Source organism: Strix uralensis, chromosome 3 (assembly GCF_047716275.1).
Source record: "Strix uralensis isolate ZFMK-TIS-50842 chromosome 3, bStrUra1, whole genome shotgun sequence".
Classification (NCBI taxonomy): domain Eukaryota; kingdom Metazoa; phylum Chordata; class Aves; order Strigiformes; family Strigidae; genus Strix; species Strix uralensis.
Genome location: NC_133974.1, coordinates 99,674,398 through 99,702,014, shown reverse-complemented (window position 1 = coordinate 99,702,014; position 27,617 = coordinate 99,674,398). Strand labels below are relative to the sequence as shown.

At 38.4% G+C, this 27,617-nt stretch overlaps 1 protein-coding gene across 8 annotated transcripts in view; it reads left to right on the top strand.

The window, feature by feature from the left end:
* PPM1B (protein phosphatase, Mg2+/Mn2+ dependent 1B) overlaps nt 1-27,617 on the top strand; it is a 61,601-nt gene that overhangs the window by 7,889 nt on the left and 26,095 nt on the right. For 2 of the 8 annotated variants that reach the window (XM_074863572.1, XM_074863565.1), the window contains exons 2-4: nt 8,319-8,434; nt 18,521-18,665; nt 23,413-23,571. In XM_074863572.1, the coding sequence (XP_074719673.1) occupies nt 23,539-23,571 (33 nt within the window). In that variant the 5' untranslated portion in view covers nt 8,319-8,434; nt 18,521-18,665; nt 23,413-23,538. Of the gene's footprint in view, nt 1-8,318; nt 8,435-10,596; nt 10,752-18,520; nt 18,666-23,412; nt 23,572-27,617 lie in introns of those variants that run through there. The other 6 variants (XM_074863573.1, XM_074863569.1, XM_074863567.1 and 3 more) reach the window with 5 other exon arrangements.

The following is a 27,617-nucleotide window of genomic DNA, read 5'->3' as shown; positions in this document are numbered from 1 at the left end:
TGTATTGAAGCTATGTGGTACTGCAGGCTGAGTTCTGAGGGGTCTGTTTTCAGTGTATAAAGCCAAAGAAATAGTTCCTTTTGCTTCTATTTTAAGTGGGCCTATACTCAAAGCACTGACTTTACAGAGCTTCTGTAAAGGTATGAAAGGTGAATCTAGCACAGATGTTACTTAGTTTTGCTGTGTCCTTTTTGCTCCTGCTTTCCATTTCCCTAGCACAGTAATAAAATACTTCATTTGTTCTAGTTCCCAACAGGAAAATCTCATCCTGGTCAAAAAGTACTCTGCGTACCAGTTTGTGCCCAAGACCTCACTTCAGATATGGTACTAGTTGCAGGCACAGTTTAAAGTTGATTCCCTCTGGGGCATTTGAGAAAAATTGTTTATAGCTGATTTTTCAAGAAAAGGATACTCTTTGTTAGTGTGTGTATTCAAGACAAATGTGAAGTACTTTTCTTACTTTGGCTGTTGTAAAACTTGAATCCAGACCTAACAGAGGTAGTCCGTTCACTCCTCTAGCTAGTGATCTGTCCTGCATCTTTGAAGGCAAAGGACCTCCATCTGTCTCAAAAGAGCCCCAGTGCACAGTACAGTCTGTTAAGACTCATGAACATCTCACTTGGGGTGACGTCAGGAAGAACTGAAGTGACCCTTCTAAGGAGGTTATTAACAATATCTAATTACAGCTGGGATTTACAGGCGTCTTTAGTGAGTGTTATCCAGTAAATGTGGGACTACTACCTACAGGTGTATCAGACTGACTCCTCAGATGTAATGCTTGTCCATTTGCTAGCTTGTCGTGTTTTCTGCATCTTTACCACTTTTCCAGGAGACATATTACGGCAAGCGATTTTTTTGTTTCGCTTTTCCTTTTCACTGAGATGATGTCTTCCCTATGCTTTTACTTACTGATTGCTTAGGCTGGTAGATGGATTTATTAGAATCATCCAAAATCTGGGTTGTAGCTGATAATGTTACTCTGAGGAGCACTTTTTCTATACTAGTATAAGGTTGTGTGTAAAACTTCGAATAGTAGGGGTTTTATAAGCAAAATTAAAACAGTCTTATGAAAACAGTAGCTAGAGCTGGGGGGAAGGGGGGCGTGTGAAACCTGTTCTGTAAATCTTCCAGAAGTGCACTGCAATTAAAACTGCTGTTTAAAAGATAACCTAGAAGTTGATAGGCTTTAGTCGTTTAGAAGGTACTTTAATAATAGCAATTGCTTGTTTTGTGGGACTTTTTCACAGTGTTTGCTAGAGTCAGATAGCCGTGCAGTCTCCTCTGCAGGAAGGCCTTGGGAGCGCTAACATTTACCTGTGTTTTAAAATTGAAATAATAATAATGCTTGTGTGTGATGTGGAAGAAAAGCATTGTTAGGATTCTGCCATAGTGACACCGGTGTTTGTATCCTACTTTTATATCATAGTAAACAGAATTTATTTCACTTCTGTTTCACCTTTGGTTTTCCTTATGCTGAACCAGGTCTATGCTTCTATGTGTTTTATTACTATATTTGAGTATAAGAGTGATGGAGGTTAAGCGCTGCTGAAGATAAATATCTAGCTTGTAATGTTAAGTCCAGTAGGATGATTTCTCCCTTTAACTAGAATGCACCAAACACAAGCAATTCTAGGCCAGAGAAGAACTTCTCTAAAATATTTAATGAACTCAAAATAGTAGCTGTTGTTAACCATAACAGCTTACTACGTGGTTTTGGCTATTGTTGCAGTATTGTTTTAATTTAAAGAAAAAAATGAATGCTGTCAACTTAAAATATCTGATTTTTGGAGGGAAGGGGATAAGGTTACAGACTGTCAAAACAATTTCTGATGGGTTTTTTTTAACATGAAGTGAAATGGGGTTTGACTTGCAGAGTCAGAGAAGAAGAAATAAAATTCCAGTATAGATCAAGATTCTTCAAATGAGCTTGTGTGCTGCTGTTGCCAATGGCAAGGAATAGAATTCAACATGGTCAGAAATATGTCACTGGGGAAAGTACTCTGAAATTGTATTCTTTACACCCTTTATTGATTTATGTTTGGAAAATATTTTCCTTGAAAAATATTGTATATTTTCAGATATATTTAATGACCATGCTATTTTCAATCTGAAGTTTTCCATAATTCTGAATCTGTCGAGAGGGTAAGTAGGGTTCCATCTAGGAAAAATTAGTTACTATTTCAAGTGATCTTTTTTCACTGTTTTGTTTATTTCAGGGTTACCAGATTCGAATGTGTTTTGTATAAACAAAAACTTGGGGTAGCAATTCCATAACTAACTTTTTTGAAAGGTGTCTTAGTGTCTGTCCAGACTTGAAACCTGATTATGTTGTCAGGTTCACAAAGACTACAAAGCTAATGTGGAAAACTTCTTAATAATATGTCTCTCCATATTGTTCCTTCCTCCATAGGTCTTGTTTGTGTATTTGTTGAAGCATTGATTAAAACAGAAGTTCTTGCATACAAAGCAGAGGTGACAGTTTAGCTCTGTCAAGAATTGTCAGATTTGTGCTTGAAGCCTTTCTAAAGTAAGTGATGGTCCTAGAACACTGCTGGAATCTCCACCATGCTTTTCTGCTATTTAGTGTCGTCTTAGTAATCATCTTAAGCTATCACTGGTACAAAAGTGATCCTGGACTATATGTGAGCAAACTTTATTCTGCAGTTTATTTCGTTGCAATTTCAGAACTGTTGATTCTTCTAACTTAGTGCTTATCCTCTCCTTTCCTTGGGTCAAAGTCTGATGCTGTTACTACAGGAGAGAAACTGAAATGAAGCAGGAGAGGAAATAAAAAGTTGTGTTCTTAGTAAGTGTTGTGTGTTGACCTTGGCTGGATGCCAGGTGCCCACCAAAGCTGCTCTATCACTCCTCTCCGCAGCTGGACAGGAGAGAGAAAATACAACAAAAGGCTTGTGGGTCGAGATAAGGACAGGGAGAGATCACTTGCCAGTTACTGTCACGGGCAAAAGAAGCTCGACTTGGGGAAATTTAGTTTAATTTATTGCCAATCAAATCAGAGTAGGATAATGAGAAATAAAAACCATATCTTAAAAATGCCTTTCCCCCACCCCTCCCTTCTTCTTGGGCTTAACTTTTCTCCTGATTTTCTCTACCACTTCACCCTCCCAGAGCGGCGCAGGGGGATGGGGAATGGGGTTTGTGGTCAGTTCATCACATGTTTGTCTCTGCTGCTCCTTCCTCAAGGGAGGACTCCTCACACTCTTTCCTTGCTCCAGCGTGGGGTCCCTCCCACAGGAGAGAGTCCTTCATGAACTTCTCCAACATGGGTCCTTCGCACGGGCTGCAGTTCTTCATGAACTGCTCCAGCGTGGGTCCCCCACGGGGTCACAGGTCCTGCCAGGAGCCTGCTCCAGCGTGGGCTTCCCACAGGGTCTCACAGCCTCCTCTGGGCACATCCAGCTGCTCCAGCGTGGGGTCCTCCATGGGCTCCAGGTGGAGATCTGCTCCCCCGTTCACCTCCATGGGTGCAGGGGCACAGCCTGCCCCACCATGGGCTACACCATGGGCTGCACCACGGGCTGCAGGGGAATGTGCTATGGCAGGTGGAGCACCTCCTCCCCCTCCTTCTTCACTGACCTTGGGGTCTGCAGAGTTGTTTCTCTCACATGTTCTCACTCTGGCTACAATTGCTGTTGCACAGCAACTTTTTCTCCTTCTTAAATACCTTGTCCCAGAGGTGCTACCACCGTCACTGATGGGCTGGGCCTTGGCCAGCAGCAGATCTTGTAGCTGACTGGCATTGGCTCTATTGGACATAGGGGAAGCTTCTAGCAGCTTCTCACAGAAGCCACCCTTGTAGCTGCCCTCCCCACTACTAAAACCTTGCCACACAAACCCAGTACAGTAAGGAAGAAAATGACAATGCTTTCCAAAGAACTGATGTCATAAATTCACTGAGGACTTAAGCTAATCCAGAGAATACTTGAGTAGGCAGAGCACACTATTCATCGAGAAGTATTCTTCCTTACTCTCTCATCACAGGGTTCTGTGTTCTGTTCATTCATCTGTTCATCATGTGAATGATTTTTGTCAGCAGCTATGCAACTTTTTATTACCAGGTTCTGCTCTCTGCCACTAGCCTACTGGAATTACTTGCCCTTCAGAGATATCATGACTCTTTGATACTGGCATGGGGAATAATGGACAAGTATGAGTTGACCACTGACATCTCTATTGCTGGGTGAGATGGGGAAGAGCTTCTTTATATTAGTCCTCATTCTCTTTCCTTATTTTTGTTGATGTCTGGTTTCTTTGTTTTCTCCTGTTATGTCCCTTCTTGAGGAGGGTTGGAGGGGAATGGGAGAAGATTTAATTTATAGTATTGTTTCCTGAGCTATATGAAACTGTTGGGTTTTTTTCACTCTGAACTGTGTAAAAAGTCCTGCAGATAGAGGAAAGCTTAGTGCGTGGCATGATCTATTCTTATTATGAATTTAAGGTGTCATGGAATTGATAGACTTGAATCCCTGTTGCTGAGGAAGCAAAGATTCCTAGAAGGTCTTTGGGTGATGGAAAGGATGTTTGCACTAAACTGCCACGTTCAGAGAAGGAAAGGAAAATTAGAGTGGGCTGATATGACCCAGAGTAATTTTTCCATTAATACGAGAAAAAGCAATAAAAGTTTGTTTGGTTCAGCTGCCAAAGGGTAGTAGCTTCAAAACCCTAGAGACAGGACAAGGGTAAAGCCAGCACTGGTAAAGTAGCTAGCATGGAATTCAGTTGAAGCTGAGTTTTTAATTCTGAATTCTTTCTATGCTAGTTTCTAGTCATTAAATCTTATACCTCAGTGAGAGTGCTGGGCACTAGGTACATCTGCTTCCTTTGCCAGCCACGCACTGTTGTTATTTCTTTGCAGCTTTTTAAAAACAGTGGATATAACATCTTGGAAGCTGGCTCACCTAATGTACACAATGTAGCTTTGGTTTTATCTCTTCGTTATGGGGAGTTCATTCCCTCTACCCAAACAGCTTTCTGCTAGGTGCTACCTAATTGGTGAGCATCTGGTATTCATCTTTTTAGTTAAAGGTCCTTGGAATTATTTGTTTTTTCACCACTTTTCAATGCTGATACAATTACAGAAAAGAGAGTTCTTGTTAGGCCTCTGCATGCACTTAGGCATTTGCTTCTGGAACTCTCTCATAATCCTGGCTGTTTCGTTAAGGAAGAGGTTCTCGTATAATTACCTAAATATGTTAGTGCTGCTGTATTTCTGCAGTCTTCTGCTTCTGACCATGTGTTCCTCTTCCTCCTCATGCTGATAGTTGGCTGTGTCTCATCTCATGGTGAGAGAGCGTTATGTGATGTTTGTATGTTGGGTATCTATTGCTGAGATTAATTTTTAGTTTAGCTTTTTGAATCAGCTTGCTGCATGAGGATATGAGAGCAACAACTGATGCCAAAGTTGGAGTAGAAACTACACATGGCAGGAGGTAGATTTACAGCAGTTATCAGTTTAGCTTAGCCTAACTTCTTGTAAGGCTGCACCCTGAGATGTTTCAATGGAGGTTCTTTTAAGGTGTGGTTATTAACATTGGTTCTTAACACTGATGATTTGGATACCTGATGACCTGTCTCGTGAGTGGAAGTCCTAAATTTACTTGGAACGTTACTGCTGATGAAGAGAAGACCATACTGGAAGTCACATAACTGTGACAGTATTAGCAGTGTCACCAGCTGTATTGCAATCCTAAAGTAAAAGAACATGCAATTAAATGTTGACATTAAAACCTCTATTATAAGTAAATTAAAAATGCCCATCTCCTCTTTTGGCTTTTCCCCAAATGCATAGCCTGCTACAGATGTTGATATGACTCCCTTCACAGCAGTCATTCTGGTTTAATTAAGTATCAGCACTTGCTGACAAGGATATCTTAATTCTGTAGACACATGAGAATACAGCATAAACCAAAACTTTACATAGCAAAGGACATGGTAAGGAGTTTGTCAGAGTTCCTGAGCGAGTCAAGCTGTTTTTCTGTGCTTTTTGTCACGTTTGCAAATTTCCTTAGGGGATAAGAGGACTGCCTCTGCTCATCTGCTGTGGTGTTGGCATTGTTCGCTGCTTAATGTGGAGCTAGAGTATTTTATCCGCTCCCTGCTTCAAGCATAAGTTTTGGGGAACTGCAAAGGGGCTGAAGTATTTTGGGTGAAACATGAGTAATTTCATCACTGGTAGAGTCTAGAGTTCACAATTGTTTGTCAGGCACTGACTGTCCTTTGTGTCCAGGAGTTCCTGAATTTGTTCAAGTTCAGAGGTCTCAGTAAAGTGGATTTTCTTTCAATACAGTCTGGGAGAAATTCAAACCGTGTCAAAAGATGTAAGCAATCTGAATTTCAGAAATTCTTTCTAATACACATAATGAAACATGTTTAAGTTTTCTTGGCCATTTTGCTATTCTTTTCCACTCCATTCTCTTCCCTTTCTCAGTCACCAATTTCTGTAATAAATTTTAGGTGGAGTTCTGAGCATCAAGTTGTTCCTTTTATACCTCTGTTATTACTGTCTTGTTGCCAGATACCTTGAAAATTAGCAAGAAACTCAATTGCTTGATGGCTGTGTTCACCTGTTGAGACCTGCTTATATGCACAGAGTTCTTATATTTAGGCTTTGGAACATTTGTATTCTGCAGATTTTTGAAGCCTAGAGATGGTTCCTGTTCACTGTTTCAGGCATCCTTGCTATGTTATATAACAAATAAAACTTTATGTCACTTGATAAAAGCATTAGATACTGCTTTACTTGGATAGCACTATCAATAAGTAGTTTATATCAACCCGTAACAAAACGTTTCTGGGCCCTTCAAAAAGAAAGTGATTGGAAATAGTCAGCATGGCTTTCCCAAGGGGAAGTCATGCTTGACCAACTGACTGCCTTCTGTCAAATGACTAGGTCTTTAGCTGAGGGGGCAGTAGTGGATGTTTTCTTTACTTTGACCTTAACAAAGCTTTTCACAGTGTCCCACAGCATGCTTCTTTTTCTGGTCTGAATGGGAGAATGACTAGACATGTAAAAACTGGTTGAAGAGTCACCTCAAAGGGTGGCTAATGGTTCATACTCTGCTTGAACAGCAGTTAAAACTGGAGTTCCTCAAGGGTTTGCTGTGACCTACTTCCTTTTTTTTTATGTCTTTATCAATGATCTAGAGGAGGAGGTGGAATGCACCTTCATCAGGTTTGTGGTAGGGACGGAATGGCGTGGCTTAAAGGCAGGGTGGCCATCCTAAGGTACTTGGAAAGGCTAGAGGAGTGGGCCTGCTGGAATCTTACAAAGTTCAACAAGAACACATGCCAGGGCCTGCTTCTGGGATTGGTAATCCTCCTGCAGTGCTGCAGACTGATTGGGTTGTAGCTCTACTGAGAACAACCTGGTTCTGGTGGACAGTTAAATACAAGTCAGCAGTTTGCCCTGGTGGTGATGAAAATGGCTTTATTTCCCTTTAGTTGGCATTTGTTCCAGATACTGGAAAAGGAAACTAAAGCTCAGTTTCTATGAGATTTCCCTCTTTGCCCAGGCCTATGAAAAGAAACTGTCATCCTAGGTGCTACTTGTAGACATCGCCAAAATGGAGGAGGCCTTAGTCAGATTCATGCTGCAGAAATTATCTACTGGTATGTGTAGGCATGGTAGGTTTAACTGTGATAACCCTTCTCATGCCTTTGTGAGAAAAGCAACCTTGTTTCTTTCTTTCTTGTAACTAAGATCATTTTGGTGAACAGTCAGGTATGTTTCTGCTTTTGCTTTTAAAGAAGTCTTTAGCGGCTAGTAACAGACTTTTGTCATGGTTTCTGTGCTTTAGGGTAAGTTTGAATCTCAACTTTTAGTCTTTCTTTTCTTTTGAGTCCAGGATCTGGTTTTATTCCTGTAAATGATTGCATTAGTATGCCAGACTTTTCCATCCTCTCTACACTTAAACATGCATGACTATGCATAAGTGTATTCAGGCTCGCTCTCTGTCATGTGGTTGTACATATTCCTGGTTTGGAAATGGATTTGCTTACAGGATGTCTGTGAAGGTGGTACGTGTTGACAGTGGGAGTTTTTTGGCAAGTAGTGGCTATTGAATTGATCACTTCATACTTTCATCTCTAACAAGTGAAAGGCATTCACATGATCTTTGCTGCATTACTGTAGACAAGTTGGAACTTCTTGACTAACTTGGCCACTTCCAGTGGTTCATATATTTTATTAGTTCCAGTCTAGAGATTGCTGTTAAGCAGTTCTTGAGCTATAGATTTTATTGAATATTGTGTTGAACTAGGAGAGAAATTGGTCAATTCTTCCATTTTACTACTTTCAGACTCACAGGCTCTTCTGCTTTATTCACCCCTAATATACAAGGAAGAGTCTCTAAAGTGAATCTTTATCAGGACGACAAAGATCTGGAAGAAATTTGACTTTTGTACTACATTCAAGGTAAGACTTTCAGAATTGTACATGATGACAAAAAGCATGAGTACTGAGGCTTGCAAAGTAGTACTATTTCAGAGTTCTTGGCTTCTTACATATTATACTATTCCTGCAGAATATGAATATTAAGTATTAAATACTTTGCATAATTCTGTGGAAAAACACTAATGATCAGAGGCATATTAGCTAGCTGTGGCTGTGTTCCTTAATTAAAACAGTTAAATAGGTTGCTACTTGTAACTGATGTTTGTTATGCATTGTAACTAATGTTTATTATGCAAAGCTGTCTTTTGAGTAGCCTAGGTGTTCCTACTTCTAAAACTGATACACTAAATTGCATGATATAAAATGGAATGTCTTACTAAAGTGGTGGTGTCTTAGTAACTCTTTCTGGTTTACTTTAAGGTCCTGTGCTGAGCTTGTTTTAATTTCTCTGTGAATGCAGTATTATAGCTCTTGAGTGACATTTCCAGTCAATTTCAAAATACCACGTAATAATTTGGAGTCAGAGGACAGGTTTGCTGCATTTTGGAAGGAATGGTAGATGTGTTTCTTTCAGTAAAGTCGTAGCTTCAAGCACCTATGCAGTTGTCATCCGTCTGCAAGTTAGAGCACCGATCAAGTGGTAGGAGCCATTAACATAATTCAGCAGAGTGATAGCATTGCCTTCAGCTTCCATGCACTGTTTAAAAAAAAGTCTAATAATGCTTGTTGTGTGGTTCCCACAGCACTCCCAGGGAGGAGTGGAGGATATAACAAGGACTAGGGGGATAAAATCTGTAGCAGACAACGTAGAATTCCCTTCGGTGGGACCAGTCTTGGGGAAAATGTTGATGGCCTGTCCTGTTGACTGGGCAGCATCATGTTTGTGGCACTCAAAGGGAGGAACTGTGAAAGTGGTTGAGAAGACTGGAGAGGCACATAGCTATATCCCTTGCAGAGATGGGAGTTTGTGTAAGAGGGGGAATACAAGGCCATGGTATCCAGCCATACAACAGATGGTGGAGACATTCACATGGAGTCACTCAGAAGGACGTAGGAGATGTTTTGGGGACTGGAAAGTACAAGTAGCACTTAATGTAGGCAGCTGGTTGCCTAATGCTATCTCTTCAATTTTGGGGGGGTGGAAACCTACTGACATTGGCACTCACTGTGCTGAATTCAGCACCTATTTGAAGGCTCAGATCAGCAGTCTTCTATTCATCTACCTATTTCTAATTTGTTGTGACTGGGTGGTTCTGTTTTTTATATAGTAGGTTTTACTGAATTATCTATGTAATCCCCAAACTGAATGTCTACTTGTCTTTTTAAACTGCTAAATTCATCAGATTCTTTCAGTTGTCATTCTGCAAAAGCCTGAATACTTAAGAGTATTCTTTTGTGTGCCTTGATATTTTTTTTTATGGATACCTAGTTTAATCCAGTTAGTTTGTCAAAGCTAGTATAGAATACATGCAGGTTAAGCTTTACATGTAGTAAAGTGGTAGGACTAAGATGTGAGCTTTGGAACATAGAAATTGTTTTAAAACATCTTGCTATGTTGCCTCTAAATGGGATGACAGAGTAGGGTGTCTGTCCCCTTGCTACGATTAATGTGGGTTTTTTATGCGTCTTTGTGCTAAGATGTTTCCATCACTATTCAGTCCAGCAAGGGCATATCTTGCAGCCAGCAGTGTACAAGAGCAGTAACCTTTGGTGGAGCTAGAAATGGTGTCTTAATCTGTGTTATCCAAATTTGCCTGCAGCTGATGTCTGACCTGATGAGTAGCATAAAATGAATGTTGAATTATTAACATGCTTGCTTCCCGGAATCCTTTTTGCTGTCAAGTCAGTAGACCTATCATTACTGCATTGACTGCCTGTAATGCCCTTAAGCACCCTCTCTAATATTGATTTCTTGAAAACTGGCATGGTCTTCTTGCATGTTAGTTTTAACCTTCTCATTGATAAAATTGCCCTTTGAATTTTTGCAGGTATAGTTCAACACATATTGTGATACTTGCATAGTGGCAAAACTAAAACAGTTTTTACTCAATAGATATAACTGAAACTTCAGCATTGAAATATGTATTGCAAATTGAGAGAGTTTAAACTGTATTGATTAAAAGTGAATCAAAGTGATTTATTGTGAAACTGAAGTTGCAGTACTAATTGGACAAAACTTTGAGTATTCAAGCTTGCAAGTTGCCAAATGGCTGCTTCTGGCCAAGTACTCCTCTGTTTAGATGACAAGTGAAGCAGTTCAGATAGCCTCAATGCAGACACCTGAAAAAGATTCCATGTGTCCAGGCAACGATACTGGAGACTGCTGCCAGAAAAAAAGGTAATGGAAATTTGCTTCACTCTGCAGTTCCTAGAGATAGTAATTTTTTTTAATTAGACTTTAAACTTTTTCTTAAGAAGTTTCTCTAGCCTGATGGAAAAGTAGAGCATGCTTTAAAAGTGCAGGGGGGAATCCTGTGTTCTCTGAAGTATTCTGACAAGCCATCTGTGACCTGAAATCTAACTTTCTATACCATACTGTGGATTGAATAGTAGGTATCTTGTGATTACAGGTATATTGATCCTGTTTCAGTATGAGAATATATCATTACATATCATGTAGTATCAGCTGCTGCTCTTAAGCATTTGTTTATAACTGCCTTAGAAATGCTTTGAGAGATGCCTTATTTGAAATGAACCAAATCAGTTCAACTGGGTTGATTTAGGAAGGTGATAAATCTGGGTTAGCGATAAGGGAGTGACTTTCTAAGCAAGCAGACCCTCATAAAATTTTTTAGATTTCTTTACATTTCTAAGTGCTGATTGTCTCCATACTAATACAGTACTGTTACTGAAGTAACTTCACTAGTAGGTAGAAAAAATTTCTTTACATGGAAGAGACCAAGCAAAAAGAAAAAGATGTTCTAAAACTGTAATTGAGGTATAAAAATAACTATGTATTTTAACAATTCCTATTTGGAGCCTTCAGTTCCTGTATTATTTAAATGAGTTCTTTTGGAAGATTGTGTGTGTGTAGGCTGTTAGTTGACAGAACAGATGCTTGAATTATCTCTTTCCAAGTTGTGTGCTTTGCAGTAAACATTAAAATGCCTATAGCATAGGAAGTGGTAATGTTTAGCAGCTTGTAGTATGGGTGTTCTTATGTTACTGATTTGAGCGTGATGGTGATGATGTTATGGTGTTGAATGACTTTTTGTATTTCATTTAACTCCTTTTGTGTATAAACCTAGCAAGTGGAAGCATGGCTAAAAAAAAGCCACAAATAGATCCAAGTGGTTAAGTACCGTGGCAGAGAATTTGACTCCTGTAACTGTCTGCATAGGAACATCAGCAGTGTCCAATTTTTTTTTTTAATCTGCTGTGATGGCTCAGGTTTAGTTCATTTGTATCTGAAGACTTACCCTTAGAAGATGAGGGAAGAATAAGAACTTTCTTGAGAGAGGGGAAGTCCTTCCCCTAATCATCACTATCTATATAAAAAAATATAAAACCATTCTCGCTATCCCTTATAAATTTCATACAATTTCATTTCTGTCATTGTCAAACACATCAACATTAGGGAATTCTTCCTGTATTTTCTGTACCTGGTACTAACTGAAATACTGTGATTTTGAACTTCTTGCTTGTTTTTCGCTCCTCTTTGTGGAGTTTGAATTCCTTCGATATTTTGGATATACTCATGGTCCCACTTAGAATTGTGTGTTATACATGTAAGATAGGGAAAAATTTCATTAGTTGGCATGCATATATTGTAATGGCTTAATTACCCTGATAGACAAAATGGGATGCTATTGTGCCTTTGAGAATCCTTTGTGGGACATTTGATCTAAATACACCATGTGTACAGAAAGACATGTTGTAAAAATGAGATTTAAGCTTTTTTTTGTCAGAAGCGGCAGAAATATAAGATGCGATATTGAGGATAACCCCCCCCCTCCTTGTTGGTTTCAGTGGTAGTAGCAAGACTTGATTCTAAAGCTGACTTGTTCTAAATGCATTGTTAGTCACTAGATGCTAGGGTGAGATTCTCTACCCAGATAAAAAATAACTTTTAGGAACTCTAGTTTTTATCTGTCTTAAAAATCACTGAACGCTGTTCAGAGAAGAGTTAGTCAAGGTGGCCTTCTGCAGAGAAACTGTTCTTCCCCTTTGTGAGTGTTTCCTACAAGAGACTCATAATGATATTAATCCTTTGAAAACTCTCAAACTTCCTGACTATATCCTGCAGTTAGAGCATTTTAAAATTTTGGAGCTCAGTCACCTTTGCTGTCTTAGCAAAGAAAGTAGATAATTTTGTCAGGCTTCTTATCTCTGTCCTACAGGGTTTTGAAGCTTGTAACAGTGGAGTTTCTTTGTTATCCAAATACATATACTTGCTACAGAGTTAACCAGACTGAAATCTGTTGCTTTCTCTGATTTTTGTGACAACTTGTTCTGTAAGAGTTCTTGATGGTCTTAAGACATTTTCTTGAAAGGCTTAGCTAGAAAGGACTAAGCCCTTTCTGTTGCATAATCAACAGAGAAAGTTTTTATTTGCAAGATTACTTCTGAATTTGAATAATACCACAGTTTGCTAACACCTTGCTCTTCTCCTGGGGAAAGGAATGACAACCTCTGGATATTCTCCGATACTGCTGTAGTAAGTAGAGTGGATGAGACAGTTCACTTCTGTGTGAAGTGAGGTGTGGTTTAGGGACATGCTGTTTTGGCCCAGAGGACTTCTGAAGACATGTGCCCTATAATGTTATCAGATGACAGGTGTGGTAGATTCTTTCTCAAAACATTCTTTCTCAAAACACAGTGCTCAGGCTGTGATTTCTGCTTGTTTTAAGCAGATGAATATTTACAAAATCTAAGTAATCTACCTGGAGTGACTGTATTTTTTTAAAACATTGATTTGGAGGCCAGATGTTCACAAAGGCAACAAATGGACAGATGGTTTCAAACCAGCTCATTAGCTATTGCTACCTAGATACTCTAACTAGTAAGATGATAATAATTTTACCTCACGGGGAAATACTACAGGAACGTGATCAAAAGATAGGCACTTGAGTAATAGTAAACATGATCTATGCTGCCCATGCCTATCGCTCTGGTGTGTCTGAACCAGAATTTTTAATACCCATCAGGAATATGTATGTCTGCAGACTCTGCCTTCTGCATTAAGAAAAAAAGAGACACAAACCCATGCAGAATTTGAACACATCTTCCTCAATCTGCAACTCCAGCATTGCTGTGGAAGGCATAATGCTTATCTAGAACTTCACTTAGGCTATAGCTATAATGTAAGATATAATAAAAGCTAGTTAAAGACTTTTGCAAGCTCTTTTCTGGAAAGTCCTAGCAGCCTCAGTAAAAATGCTTGTTCAAAGTAGAAGTCCTCTGCTTACAATCCTTCTTTGTAGTTTTAATTGAGATTTTTGTGTGTGTGTGTGAAAGAACACTAACAAATAGATGCAATACACTTTAATTCTTGAAGATACTCTCCTTCTTAGTTCAGCTAAAGATCAGATACCTGAAAATGAAGGAGTTTTGTACTTGAATATTTTTACTGAAGCGTGTTAGATGGCCTTTCTCTTTGGCGTTTCTGAAACTGGATGTTTGAAAAGTTGTCCAGCGTAACTGATTGAGAGACAATTCTGTATTTTTGTGCTTGAGTTATGCGAAGTGTAACTGATCTGTTGCAGGAGAAGAGAGGAGTTAAGTGCTTGCCAGCAATCTCCCAGTAGGCAAATGCAGATTGCATATGTGTGTTCTGAATTCTAGTAAGGCTGGCTTTTGGTATTCCTTAATCTTCTGCTTGTATAATTCAACAAAGCTTGAGTTATTCATCAGCTAGATGAGCAGTCTCTGTTTCAGGCATTCACTTGTACCAGTGTAACTATCTATGCCTGTTGCTCAGCCACATAGTGTGGAAACCAGAACGAGATGCTGAGAGCAAATATTGCTTAAACTATCACTGCTGCCAAGACACCTGCATATCCATAATGTGAATTTATTGATCTAAAGCTCACCTAAAAGAGAATTACAGAGAATTTAGGAATTGAAGAGGTGCCTTACAAATATGTATTAAAGATAGGTCTGGAGGGAAAAAGTTCAGAGTAGCTTTTGTAAGATGTGTCAAAGGCAGCTTTCTGATGCTGTAGCTTAAGTCCATTTGTGGGTGATATTTAAAAGTATGGACCTAATTAGAATGCTGAGCCCATAGTAGTATCAAGGGTTTAGATGAACATAAAATACTAGTCTAACAGCCGGTTCCTGTTGGAAATTCAGCCTTGAATAGTTAAAATGACTAACTGGCAATAAAAGTTTGAACTGCAAACTTTAAACTGCTGAACTAATTTTTCACCAGAACCCCAAGTAAATTTATTTCAAGGCATTTAGCTTTTTAAGAAACCCTGGAAATGCAGTGGAAAGATACTATTTTACTTTTTACAAAACAATAATATTAAATGAACTGCTTCAAAAGGGATAAAGTGCTTAAATTACTTCATGGAGTTTTTAGTTTCAAACTTTTGTTCATTTTCCTTCCTTTAACTGTTGTAATAATGAACACTTTAGTGCAACTTCCACATATGGGGGGGGAACAACACCACCAGCACCACCACCCCCAAAAATTCCAAATCAAGGCTTTGCCTGGTCTTGGTTGATCAACAGTGGTTTTGTATAGAACCAAGAACCCACTTAGCAAATGCAGAGAGAATTCATTATGCTTTTGTTACAAAGGATGAACAACTTGCTCTTTAGGGTGAAAGTTGTACATTGTCTCAAGTAATTATACAGAAATTACCTCCTGTTTTAGTTTGGGCTTTGTCATATATGTAGTCTAAGGAAGCACTGTTGCATGAATTTACAGCACTAGTGCACTCCCTTGGTGCTCTTCCATTCTGGGAAAAATCACATAGCCCAATGAACGCCTCTTTTAGGAGAGGGATGTTATCAGAGTTTACCATGTGTTGGGAACATGCAGTTGAGAGGTTGCAGTATACTAGCTAACCTGTGGTAAGCTTACACTATTGCTCTTTTCCTTCTCCTTCCTAATATCTTTTACTTCTGTAAAATCTTCTACTGTGTTCTGCGTGAACCAGTTTACAGTTCTGGGGAATTATATTGGCAGTGGTGGTATTGTGATGTCACAAGGTCAGTTATGACACATTAGATGATAGTTTTCTGCTGATGTTTAGAGTTGGTTTGCTTGTTTACTTGTTTTGAAGCAGCAATGCTTCGGTTATCCATAAAAGGTTGGAATCGTAGCTGGTTGTGGAGCAGAATAAAAGCAGTGCTTTTCTGGTGCTTCTCTGACCAGAGTCTGGAAACTTGTAAAGGACTGGATGTTGTAGTGGGTTTTGTTTATTTCAAACATTAGGATTCAGCTTGAGGATCATCAGTGCTTTGCTGACAGGGTTAATTATGTATTTAATCATCAAGACGACCAGCATGTGATGCCTACCCTTCTATAAAATAATATGGTAGGGCTCAACAACTTTCTCTAGACTGCATAATATTTTTTCATGTGGCTTACTTTTGAATGTTGGCTTTCGTTCTTCAGCAGTGATTTACTTAGGAGGGCTTTAGCTGCATAGTCTTTAACTTTCTGAAGAAAATACTGTGAACATGGTGAAAATCAAATTCATTATTAGCGAAGGAGTATTTAAGTTGTGCTGAAATAAACTATTCTACTGTAGAGTACTGATATCTTAGTAAAAATTACAGAAGTTTACTGAACAAACTTAGTCCTACTCAAATATTAAGCATTTACATACTCCAAAGATCTAAGGAGCCAAAATAAAATGCTTAATACACCTTGTAATTTTGTTAAGCCTTTAATAGGAAGCATGCAGCTTTATTCTTGTGATGTAATTTATGATGAGCAATCTGGATAAGACCATTTCATTTGTGTATGTGAGCATTTCTGCGCACAAATTATTGGGGACTGGATATAGTAGCTTGTTATCCCAAAACTGTATCATGAGTCTTAGTGTCTTTTCATATGGAAAAAAAAATTGTGTGCCTTATTTGGAGAAGTAAGAGTCACTACTGTGCAGAAGTAAGTAGGAGTAGTGTCCCCTCTTTGTGCAGTGTTCAGTGGTGGAGTAGGATGGTTTTGTGTTTTGGGACACTGAATACTGTATTTCTCACTTGTGAGAATTAGTGTTGATTAGAATTTGTGTAAATAGGAGCATATTCTGTGCTAAGATGCTCTTAGCCCAAAATATCTATCTTCGAATCTGCTCTACTGTAAACGACCTGTCTCCGGGCTAAAAATCTAACGAATGCTCTCACATCCTCTGAGTAGAAGAATTTGGGAGGGGTCAAGCCTCTTGCTTCTGGGAAGCATAATGCTTGTCTTCCGGTCTGCTTTTCTGAGTCAGCCACTTGTAAAGGTTACTGGAGTAGCATCAGAACTGAGGCTCTTGAGCACTTCATCGTGCAAGCACCCTGTGCCCCCCCAGTTAAGGGGGTCTTCTGAAGGTGGGAGACAGTGCTTGAAGGGAGTTGTGTTCTGGTCACACATTCTGTGTTCATGCACTAGTCACTGGTGTATTTAAGAGGAGGGAGTGAGGCTCTTTTGTGCAACTTTGTGAATCTGTGCTGCTTGTGTTTTGTTTTTTTCCTGAAGTTCTTAGATGTGGAAACAACTTTTTTTGCTGAAATTTTTTAACTTTTTTTGTGAGGGCTTTTGCCACATAGTCCAATGCGATGATTTAGGGTACTTGTGTCAAAACACTTTCAGAGTTTATTAATGATTTAGTGGATGCTGCTTAAGGTGTATTTTCACAGTACTCAGAGCAAATCTGAATCGGCAGCAGCTGCTGGTTCTGCATTTCTGGCATTAGCACTTGTCTGATCCTGAATTTCCTAAGCTGGTTTGGAGACCTCAAGTGGCAGAAAATAATTGACTTTTTCTGGCTTAGTTTGATTCCTTGAACCATCCATCCTGTTGTGCCTAAGAAGAGAGAATGTTGGTGAAAATACAGGGCTTGCAGCAGTGTAACAATACAGGCATAAAACTTACTGGAACCCCTATAATTCTTCAAACAGTAGCAATGTATTCAATTTTTTTGAGCAATTTCTTGCTTGTGACACTTTCTGTTAGTTGAAAAGCACTATTTAGTGTTTGGAAGAGGCAAGCCATCATGAAATGGTGTTATAGCCCCTTTCTTCGATCAGTGGGCTTAAAGTCAAGGTCTACAATATGTCCCCTTTATCATTCAGCTCACCAGAGTGCTGTAATCAGTTTAAAATCATCAGTGTTACAATAGGGCTTGTATTTCCCTCATGCCCCAGACAAAGCTGGCTGTTACCCAGAATTCTTCCTGCAGTACTTCCTTCTACCAGTGTACTGTCATGGTAATTTTTGTAAGATGCAGTGGTTTATAAGATTAAATATGTGGTCCCTGATCCATGAAGGAATTTAGGCATTTGCATCCTGTTCAAAACAACGGGTAGATGCCTAGATGCTTTTGCAGATGCACACATCTGAATTGTTAGTTATCTGCTACTTTTGCATTTTAAGCTGAATTTATGGTTAATTTTATAGAAATTACTTTTAAAGAAACATCATGGTACTTACATTTCAGAGGAGCTGAAGTACTTTTGCAACTGAAGTTTACTGCTTTTGTTTTAAACTCTTGTGCATTTCTACATCTAAGCAAGCAGAGTAAAGAGCTTACAAATTATACATGCTGCACTTGGTGGGTTTAAGTCTTGTCAAACACTCAAGGAGTGTACTGTTGTGATTTGAGCAGGTGAAAGTTAAGCAAATAGCACTGTTAAGCTAGCAGGCATGCAAAAGCTATTCCTTCTGTTGCTGAATTTAGGGAATTGAATGCAAGGTAATAGGCTAGATGACTTTTTAAGTGCTAGTCTGTGCTAGTGAAGGAAACAGGAAAAAAGTAAATCTGATTCTTTGTTAGTATGAGTCTTTAATATGGTGTTTAGAGATTGTACTGGAAAGTCTTGACATCCAGGTGTAGCTTTAGTTCAAGCACTTCTATTTAGGAAAAAGTTGTATTAATGAAAAAATTGATGTACAAATCTGTTGTAGACCATCTGGAGTAGCTAACTATTCTTTGTGTTTCTTTCTAGGAAATACCAAAATAAAGCAGATGTTGTGTCCTGTACTGTTATCTCAAGGTTTTGCAAGTCATTCTGTTATGTGCTTCTTGGCAGCAGGAATGTAAACTAATTCTTTCAGCACTGAACTAGAACCTTGACAAGGTTGCAATTACAGGTAAGAACAAATTCTGCCACTTGGAAATTTATGGGAAGGTATAATTGCTTTTACTTTGACTGTTTTAATTTGCAATTTGTGATTGACCAAGAATTTAACAGAAATTTCAGAATGGATTGGATAAAATTATGTGTGTTTTCTTTAAATGCATTTGAATTTTGCTTAATCTTACTTTTAATAGGGAGGAAATATAATGTAAAGTATAGCTTCTCTCTGGTATAGTAGAAATAATAAATGGGAAAAAAAGTAAATTTTCAACACCTAAATGTGTGCTGACTCAGATTTTGGGGAAGGTATTTTCTCACACAAAAGACTACAGTGTGAGTCAGTAAAAGTCATGAAGTCTTTTGCCACTCTGTGTTGAGATCAGCTTACTGTCTGTGTGTGGCTCTTCCCTTCAAGGTCTGTATTTCCTTAAATGTGCTAATAGCAACACCACTGCTTGTTACCTTTTTTAAATCAGTTACAGAAAATACTTAAATTTTTGTTACAAGTCCACTGTAGCTTCAACTTTTGAATCAACTTTTCAAGGGTAAATGTTGATGTCTTCCAGGTCAGTGAAAATGTTTTGGCTGCTGGTTTTCCATCAGAACTTTATCTGACAATGATGGAGATAACTTTTGTCCCACTACTCAATCGCTATCTTCTAAACTTGTGTAGGGAACTAAAAGTCAGTGTTCTTTTACTCTGACCTCTTTTAAAAAAAAATAAATTCAGTGCTACGAAACTATACTAATTAAAAAAAAAAACCCAAACCACACCACCACAAATAACCTGTCATAGAGATTGCATATTTTAGTTTGTATGTTTCTGAATAGTTTATTTCTGTTTTTAAACAGGGAGTATGTGTTTTGAAGACTATCCATGAAATAGCTTTGCTGCATATGCTGTGCATCTGCAGAACTATGATCCAGTTAAGGCCTTTGAGTCTTGATTTCACATTTTGGTATCTTTGACAGGAAGAATTGCTTGCCTTAGGCTGTCCTTGTCGATAGTGGCAGGACGAGAGGCTGGATTGTTGGTATCTAGCAGTCTGATATGTCTTACTCTGAAGTTGGGTGATACATAGGTCAGTGGCAGGTTTGTGCGGAGGAGGTGGCATTGATTGTTCTGCTGCTACAATGGAAGAAGGGTTCAAGTGTGTTTTGTGTTTGGGGGAGGAAAGGGTTACTACTGTTGTCTTGATTGAATGTTTGTACTTAATTTGCAGTGATGTAACAGGTTGAGAAAAGGCACAACTCTTCTTACACTGTATGAGTCATACGCTAAGCTGGAATGGACCTCTAGTACTCATCTAGCCCAACCCTTGTGTCGGATTTCCTCAGATTTCTGTGTGAATCAACAAGTCACCCCTCAATTATGTAAATATATGGTTTAGTGTTTTACTGTGGTTCTGCAGACCTGTTGAGGAACACTTACTCTGGTCTTTCAGACCTGTTTAGGAACAATTTATTGATGATATGAGTTGATGATTCATTGCTGCCCTATTCTCACAAAAATGTGTTTGAAGCTTTTAGTAAACAAACATTGAACAAGGTAAGAAAGAGGTTTTCTTAAATGTCTAAATTTAGAATAAGGGAGAACTCCTCATTTTAGTGACATGCTAGTGAGTAAAAAATTTGAGTAAAAAATTCTTCAGTCTTAATACCTGTAGTGTATTGGCTAAACATTGGTTCTCTTTCTTCAAAATCTTAGGTGCTCTTTCTTTATAAAAACCTGGCTGGTGGTGGTTAGATTGAGTGAAAAGGAGCAAAATAAATTTAACTCAAAATAATTGGTCTCTTACTGAATTTAGAGAACAAAAAAAGATTCTGCATAGAAATAACTATAAACTTTATTAGGGAAAGATCACTTTTATACTAGGTCAGTGCTTTGTAGTATCCAACTGCCACATGTGCATCTGTTTTGAATCGCTCAGTAAAGAAGTGAGAACATGCTTGTTGGCTACAGGAAGTATGAGCGGATACAGGGTAACAAAAGGAAATTCAGTTAATATCATGGGATATAAATCTTGTCATAGTGTGGTCAGTAGGGATAAACAAACAGTGCAGTCTTTTGGGTGGTATAATAAAGCTACACAGAGTTGCAGAGTTTGAGTTAAGACAAAATGGGACTTCAGGGTTAAGAAGCCTGAGCAGGTAATACCCAACGTAACCAAGTAGGGCCGTTTTACGCAGGTGCCACTGCACCAAACACGTACTTCAAGAAAATGACACAAGAGCATGAATACTGGCTTATGCAGAGCTATCTTGGCTCTTAAAGTCTTTAACCCTCATTCTGTTCCCATGGAGGTGCTAGAAGCAGTAAGCTGTTTGGTTTGCACTGTTGGGGCTCAATGTTGTTGTACTTGATGAACCAGCCTGGGTATTTATTTATCTTTCTTACCACTTTTTGTATAGTTATTCTGTAACTGTTCACAGATAACAAAGGGGATTGAATTTCACAGACTGCATAGGATTTGGAGGAAATCTTGGTAAAGAAAACCAGAAGTTGTTACCTGGAAAACTAAGATTAGAGTGACATTAATTAAGACGTTGACTACAGTAGAATCTGTCTTACTGAGAATGACACTATATTCCTCTTCTTCAGTTACATCCCAGGCAGTGGTGCCAATGTGAACTAAGGGCTGCTGGCTATCAAAAGTCACGCTGGCAAGCACAGAATTATATGTAGCTAACTGGGAAAAGCACTGCATAGTTTTTTTTAAGCTTTCATTTGACCACAAAACTGTGTGAAGTTGACTTCTGTGACTTATATAAGGGTGAAGCTGTGTGATAAAGGCTTGGTGGCTGTAAAAATGCATCAAGCTGGGCTTTGTACTATATGCTGTGATTGCAAAGCTAGATTCAGAGTCCACTTTTCAAGTTTTTTGTGAAGTTCCTCTTGACTATCTCAGGTATGATCTCTAACTTTGTACCTACCAAACTGCATTCCAGAAAAATAAGAAGCCACAACATAGAAGTGTGCAGCTTGTCCATGAGAGACAGACAGTTGCCATATAGGTAGGGCTTGAAGATCTGCAGTTGCCTGGCTTCATCCATCTTTTAATGAGGTGCAAGAAAGCAGAATATAAAATGAACTTCTGAAAAAGACCACGAGCATATATGTTTTTCTGGTGTTAACAACATAACTAAAGAAATCATAGCTCTTAACCTAGCTCCTGGTGCTCCTTTCTATTTTTTTCACACTGTCTTCCCTGTTGAAGGTTACTGCCCCCTTGGATCTGCTGTCGAAGCTGCTGACTTCTAAACCCACTGTACTCAAAGCCACAAAGTTTCCAAATACTAAAGCTAACTTTGCACGTCTTCAGTGAAATAGTTCAAAGAGTAAGGGCAAAAACGTCTCAGCCAGCAGGTCTGAAAGGAAAGAAATTGCTGGTACAATGTAGTGTTGAGTAGCTGAGGCAGAGCAGGAGCAGTAATGTTTTCATGTATTGCTAATGACACTGAAAATAGATGTGCATCCAGTGTTAAAATATGCCTGTGATTGTTTTGTACCTGCAGACCAGTTTAAAGTAGCTGAAGCACATTCTCAGATCTTCTTGATACGCTTTTTAATTTGCTGGTTTACAAGTAGTGTGGTGAGGGGATGGTGTGTGTTCTGTTTGGTTTTGTTATTGTTTTTCTCCCAACTGTTGTAACAATAGAGATGCAGAAATTAATTTCAGTTATAGCTGTAGCTCCTAGGCATGTGTATTCTACCTGGTGATGGGGATAACTTGCAAAATTTTTGAAATTCCTGATTTAAAAGCCTATTTGGCTGCTTTCATGTCATCCTGGAAGGAAGAGTGTTGATAGTAGGCTCTATATTAAAGGTTTACATTGATACTTAATTTTTTTGTGTCAGTATCTTTGGCCAGCTGAGATGGTTCCTAATGATGACTCCCATGGCCACAGATTATTTAAAAACAAAACCAAACCCCCCTCAAAACAAATAAAACCCCATAGTGAGTGGACATGAATGATTAATCACTTCATGTAGTTCATTTTTAAGTGAAAGTGAAATATTCAGATCTCATTCTTAGAAACCAGTAATTGCTGTTTGACTCTGCCAGTACTTGTGGCTGCGTAGTTAGAGTAGCTGTCACAGGCAACCTTTAAGTAGAGCTCTTGCTCAAAAATTCAATAACTATTTGCCTAATGTAAATTTATGTAGTGCCAGCATTTTTAAGGTCACTAAGTCAATAGTGATCCCAAGTTTTCTGGGATCAAAAATAAAACACTTTAAAGCTAGTTTCGCTCATCAAATGAACTGGTATTTAGTATATGTAGAGTATAAAAAGGCAGTATAATATGTGTGCTGATAATATAACGATAGTATATTGTAAGTAAACACAAGATTAGTAAAAGATTACTTACCATATTCTGTCACTCTATTTCTTGTGTAAATTGAAGGGTACGGGGAATCTTTATGAATGTCAAAACTATCTACAGTGTGTGTAGACACATGACATGTGTGGAGTGTGAGTATGCACATACATATACACTAGGGAGAGAGTGCAAGATGGAGACAGAGGAGCTTTCTACCAAGGCTAAGTTTGAATTTTTTATTTAAACCAGAAAAATTACTACTTCATACACTTCCAATAAGCTTTGAAATGGTTTGTCACAGATACTTTGATTATTTATTTGTCATTTACATCTTTAATATCTAGTACAGCATTTTCTTTGTTGAAATGTCATTTTTTTTATAGCAGGAGCATGTGTGTTTTGTAACGAGGAACTCTGGCACTGTTTCTTTTCCACAGCACTGACATATTAAAAATGACTGGCCTGTTGAGTGAATCCTTCTGAGGAAGAGAGATTTTACAGTACACTTTTATGACCTAAGCCCAAAAGATTGATGTTGGACCATTTTCATTATATGAAAAGATATGTTATTGCCTTTGGGACTGTTGGCCATCAAGGTATCAGTCTAGTTCTGATGTTCTGTTTGAAACTGACATGTGATCTGAAAATTATTTTATAGTATCTACAAAAACTTTGATTATGGCTTTTAGACCTTTTTAATCCAGTTACATTTTGACTGCCTTCATGACAACCAGCAAGTAAATATTTCTGCCTGTTAAATATAAATCTATATGGAAAGGGGCATGCTTCTCATTTGCAGTAGCTGCCAATTTCCTCTTCATGATGTAGTATAAAGTCATGGATATCTGTAACTGACCAAGAACCATTTGCCATCTTATAAGTAGGTCTTGGGAGAAAATCAGTGGGTGTGGTTGAATTTCTCCATTTAAAAGAAGAACAAAGTCTTTACTGTATAGCTGTGGGGAAAAGGATACTGATCACATTCTTTCTTGCGTGTCAGAGGACATGGCTTTTGTCTTGATACTTTCATACCTCAAAAGGGTAGATGTCTGGTTTCCTGAGCCTGAATTATTGCTTACGTTTCCTATGAGGTAAGGACCTCATGTAGGACTTGTATCAGGTAGGAAACATCAGAGAAAAATATATGTTAGGACTTCAGAGAAGTAAGCCTTGGGTTGGGTTTTTGCCCTGGCTAAAGGGATGTCAGCTTTTAGAGACTCAACGCCCTGAACTCTCTTGGAAATGGCTTAGCTATTGATTTAAAACTACAAATGAAGAGTGGTAGCTAGAGCCACTGCTTTTGCAGCATATTGCTCAGATTCAGTTTCTTCCATTGCCAGAGAGGGGGAAAGGCCAGTATTTTCTTTCTATAAAGGCCTTCCAAAAGCCTTTGAGCCTTGGTGATTATTGGCACTTACCAGCTGATTTTTTTTTAATTATTTTTAATTATTATTCTTAAAATTTTATCTTTCCCAGGGTTGGGAAGACTACTGGGAGAAGGGAATCCTAGATTTCTATTCTTGATCTGAAGAATATATACTTTTTTAAAGACTAGTCTGTGGACCATGGATGAGAACTAAGGCCTTTTTCATTTCCAGGAAAGTTTTTGGGAATTACAGTAGACATGGTCTGCCAGATTTTGAAAGTTTCAGCTAATAATCTTATGTGGGTAAACATGTTTGCCAGAAGGAAGTGAAATTGTTTTCTCAAACTAATGTGTTATGCAATTAAATTTCATTTTAAAATGGGATCTTTGGAAATTACATCTCTAAGACTGAAGGGGTACTGACTTTTGGACCTTACATATATTAGTTAAAACCGTGAGTGCATTACTAGCTGAAGGTGGGCACTTCATCTGTTCCTCTAATGGCTGTGTTTTCTCTGGAGACTGAATCTCGCTCTACGAAGCTGTTTGGGGCTTAATGCCTTAAGTCCCTCAAGATATGCTGAGAGGTTTTGACTGTTGAGAGGCAGTTTAATGAAGTCTTCGTTAACAACTTGGACAGCGGAAGAGTATTCACTTTTAGCACATTTGATATCATATTGGGGGGAGTGGTCAATAAGCCAAAGGGTAGGCCTTCACAGCAGATAGACAGAGCTTGACAGGTTGGACAAATGGTCTGACGGTAACCTCAGGAAGTTTAATCTAGACATGTACCTGGAGTAGTGTAACGTTGTCGCCCAATACAGGCTGAGTGATGACTAACTAGAAACAAGCTTTGTGTAAAAAAAAAAAAAAAAAACCAACAAAAAAAAAAAACACAAAAAAACCCCAAACAAACAAAAACCCCACAAAACAAAAAAAAAAAAAAACCCATGGGGACAACCAGGACAAGTGAGTTGAACATCAGGGAGCAGTGTGTCTATAGTGATGAAAGTGATGAAAGTTTGGGCCAAATTAGAAAAGGTTTATCCAGCACGTTGGGAGAAGTGATTATTTTCCTCCATTTGGAACTGATGAGACTGCATCTGGAATGCAGTGTGGTGTGTTGGCCCCCAGTACAAGAAAGGCATTGACATAGTGGAGCAAGTTGAGCAGAGTATCACTCTGTTACTTAGGGGCTGGAGCATGTGATGTATGAGGAGAGGTGGGAGCTGAGTTTCTTCAGTGTGGTAGAGAAAAGGCCAAGGGATAGATCCAGTTGTGGCCTTCAGCTGTGTAATGGGAGGGTATAGAGAAGTAGAGCAATGCTTTTCCCAGAGATGTGTAATGAAAGACTAAGAGGCAGAGAACACAGGTTGCACTGATGGGAGTTCTCTTCTCATTATGAACGTGGTCAGACATGAACTGGTTGCTCAGAGGCTATGGAATCTCCATCCTTGGAGATATTCAAAACTCAACAAGGTTCTGAACAGCCTGAGCTATCTTTGGTGTTGGATATGGTATTGATTGAACTTTGAATATGAGTTTGGATGAGAAGCTCTAGAGGTCTCTTCCAGCATGAATCATTTTGTGGATTCTGACCTGACTTAAATGTTATGTAGGTGCTTGTGTCAATATTGACTTGCATCTAGCCTAGTATGCTTGGAATAAGAGATGAAGACACCAGGTTAGACCAGTGATAGGCTTTGCCTTGTGCAGGATTTTTACAACTTGGTTTGGCTGAGTCCCATTTTTAGGTGGTCAAGTCTGTTTACTGATCTAGCCTGAGATGTTAAAAGAGGGACAAAACTAGCTGTGAGTACCAGGGTACTGTTTTATTCCAATGGAACTGTTTTCTTTTTGTAACCTTTCATTTTTGGAGAAGACAAGTAGTGTTTTAATTGTTGTGTTTTGTTTAGATGTTTCTGTTGTTTTTTGAAAAGCTGTTTTGCTAAAAGTAATGTTTGGTATGATACTACAGATTTCATTGAAATACCTGATTTACTTAATTTGTACATAGGTAAATACACAGCTGAGTTTACTGATGTAGTTGTGTGTGTTGTCTGTGTAGATGTGAAGTTCAAATTACCTTTGTGCAAAACACCTGATAATATACTGTACTCACCTGTGTGCCATATCATTGCTTGTTCTGTAACTTCCTAGTATTTTTAAAATCCTAAAAAGTTGTTACTGTTAAAAATGAAGTTCTTAATGGAACAAGTGTGCATCCATTTTAAGTTGTCTTTGTACCTTACTATCACTGATAATTTTCATTGAAACTCATATTTTCAATCAGTCAGTGAAATCACTGTTTCTTCCATGCTCACTAAAATGGCTTGACTTTGTCAGATGGTCTTCAAACCAGTTGCTGCCTTGTATAGTCTACATAATATACACAGTGATAGCAAGACGATTACTTCTGTGTGTTTGGTGTCTTTTATAGGACCAGCAGTAAGTTGATTCTTAGACTTGCTGTTTTCTTGCTGATTGCAAGTCAATCTCTGAATCCTTTATTAAAGATTTGTAATATTAAATAGGATATTTAGAATATCAAGAATATCATCTTAAATAATATTATCTTTCTCTTCAGTTTCTCTCTCCTGTGCTGTAAAAAGTGAAGCTACTTAAGAAATAGGTAAAGCTGAGATGTGACTTGTGCCTTTGGGTTTTTTTAAACAGTATTTTTTATATATGAAATACAACACTCAATACTGAGCTCATGGGTGTTTGCAGTTAGATAGGTTTTGATCTTTTTCCTTAGTCATATGATTTCTTCAACACTTGATTTTAAGAACATAAGGACATACTTAACTGAATTAAAGGAAGTGTTGGAGGACTTTTGTCATTTTGGCAGCATTTCAGTCCTGTATTACATTTTCCTGGTAAGAATGCTTTTGTGTGCTTTTAAAATAGCTTTATATTGTGTGTAATTTGTGAATAAGTGGTCATCAGCTATTAGAATCCTTTCATGAATCTCCTTTACTGATGTTAGTTGAACTATTAAACTATGTGGAACTTGTTCAGCTCTTAACTGAGAACATCAGTTGCTGAGAACACTTGTGGTGGTGCGTAGCACTGACTTGCTTTGCTTTTATGACACCAGTTGACACAGCCTTTTTTTTTGTTTTTGTTTTTTCCCAAAGCAAAATCAGATCTTTCAAGAGAAGCGGTTGTGAAAAGCATTTTGGCTGGGTATATCACTAAGTAATTAATACTTCATTTTACTGTGTGTTGCTTCCACTGATTTGCAGTGTTAGAAATATTCTTTTTGGATTAAGA